Source organism: Elephantulus edwardii, unplaced genomic scaffold, assembly GCF_000299155.1.
Source record: "Elephantulus edwardii isolate Elephantulus edwardi_28Jun2011 unplaced genomic scaffold, EleEdw1.0 scaffold00127, whole genome shotgun sequence".
Lineage (NCBI taxonomy): Eukaryota > Metazoa > Chordata > Mammalia > Macroscelidea > Macroscelididae > Elephantulus > Elephantulus edwardii.
The window spans coordinates 2,539,554-2,541,815 of NW_006399877.1; the positions used below are offsets into that span (position 1 = coordinate 2,539,554).

General features: G+C 58.5%; 1 protein-coding gene across 1 annotated transcript in view; it reads right to left on the reverse strand.

The window, feature by feature from the left end:
- The window catches only part of LOC102866915 (receptor activity-modifying protein 1-like), a 33,019-nt gene extending 31,735 nt beyond the window's left edge, over nucleotides 1-1,284 (reverse strand). Inside the window, exon 1 of the mRNA XM_006893512.1 lies at nucleotides 978-1,284. Within this exon, the coding sequence (XP_006893574.1) occupies nucleotides 978-1,284 (307 nt within the window). The remainder of the gene's footprint in view (nucleotides 1-977) is intronic.
- Between the last annotated feature and the right edge of the window lie 978 nt (nucleotides 1,285-2,262).

Here is a 2,262-nt window from a genome sequence, read left to right on the forward strand (position 1 = left end):
TGGATGGATGGATGGGTGTATGGGTGGATGGGTGGACAGATGGATGTGTGGATAGAGTAAGGGTGAGTGAGTGGGTGGATGGGTGAGTGGCAAAGGGTGAGTGGGTATATGGACAGACAAGTGAGTGCGTGGGAAGGTTAGTAGATAAGCGAGTAGACAGTAGACAGATGGATGGGTGAGTGAGTAGACAGGTGGGGAGTTAGACCGATGGATTCCACAGCCGAGCACTAGAATGCAGTGTGGAACAGGAGACTCTGAAGCCCTGGGCAGAGGCAGTGTCCAGTTCACCTAACTGGCTTGAGGACGAGTCCTGGTTACAGCAACAGAGGCCAGCTGGCTGACCAAGCAGTGGAAGTGCGGTCTGACACTTACGGGATCTATAGAGGGTGGAGCCGGGCTGGGCACAGGGGCGTTGAGCAGGAAGCTGGTGTTCAGGTGACCCCAGCCAGGGCCACTCTGCTTGTGTCCCTGTGAGGCCCTAGGGGACGACACTGGGTGGACTAGTGAGGCCCTAAGTGTGAAGTGAGCACAGCCCCGAGGCACTGGGCAGTGGAGGCGATGAAGCTCCATTAAGGCAGGGACCCTCGGAGCAGGGTCCCTGAACCAGGGGCATTTTTCTCAGATATGGTTTCCCTCAGGGACCAGGGGGGCCCCTTTGGACATCCTTGGGTGAGAGAAAGGAGTGGAGCAGGGAAGACCCCTGAATGGAGACCCTTAAAAAGTGCTGAGGCAGTGCAGGGCCCATCCTTCACCTCAGATGTGAGACGATGGGCGGCTGAGGGCCACAGCAGACAACAGAGCCCGACTCCTGCCCATAATCCCAGGGCAGCGGGGGCGGGAGTGACTGGGGAGGTGGGGGGCCCTCAGGTGGAAGAGGTTCCTTCCTTGCAGCAGTAAAGGCACCTGCGTTCTTCTGAGACAAGCCTGGTGGCATCTGTCTTCTGGCAACATTACAGTCCCTGTGTGGACACAGGCACCTTCGTCGCTCAGGTGCGGCCCCTGTGAGGCATGCATGTCCCAACACGACCTGCCGCCCAAGGATCCGTGCCAGTGCCAGGCGGCCACCCCCTCCACAGTGGGGGTGGGGGTCCACTGCCCTGCAGGGGCTGATTCAGGACCCACGCACACCAGGGCGGCCCACGTGGGACAGTTGGACACGCGCCCCAGGGAGGCCCACGTGGGACAGTTGGACACGTGCCCCAGGGAGGCCCACGTGGGACAGATGGGAACACCGAGCTCCGTCAGTGCTCCGTGCGGAGGGCACGGTGGCAGCCCATCTGTCATCTTTCTAGTTGCTGACTCTCTACTTTTCCAGGCATGGGGTCCTTCTCCAACCGGCCCTCTTCATAATATGTCCATTTAACATGAGAGGAGGTCTTGCCATCATGGTGCCTCAAGCAGGTACCCATGAAAGGAGGTGTCTGCAGGGCTCCCCCCAAGTGATAGCTCTTGAGGTTTGCCAATGAGACACCGGCACCCACTGAGTGTGCCTTCCACTGCACTGCCTCTGTGTGGACTTGCACTACTGCCGGGGGGCTGTCCTCACAGGGCTTCCAATGATGCCTGCACAGAGAGAGACCGGGAGGGAGAAAGAGAGAGAGAGGGACACACACACACACACACACACACACACACACACACACAGAGATGGGGAGACACACACACAGAAGGAAGAGAGATGGGGAGACACACACACACAGACAGACAGATGGGGAGACACACATACACACGGGGGGGGGACGACACACGTAGACACACACACAGACAGACAGGAGACACACATACACACAGAGGGAGAGAGAGAGGGAGATACACGCGCGCGCGCACACACACACACACACACACAGAGACACACATACACAGAGGGAGAGAGAGAGGGAGACATGCATAGACACACACACACAGAGGGAGATACACATACACACAGACTCACAAACCCACACAGAGAGGGGGAGAGAGACAGAAAGAGACAGCATGAGGGTCAGAGAGAGAGAGACAGACAGACACAGGGTGGGGAAGGAGGGAGAGACCGAGAGATACAGAATTAGAGACAAAAAGAGACAGAGAAGGAGAGACACAAAGAGACAAAGTAGACAGATGGGGGCAGAGAGTAAGAGAGACTCAGAGAGGTGCAGACCCGCGAGCTCTCCCGAGCATGGGGGCCAGCTGGTCAGGGCGGGCTGGGGCTAAAAATAGAGGCTCCAGTGCTGCCAGGGAGGCCAGGCTGGGAGGGCCAGCCGGCACAGACGGGCCCCGGCCTCA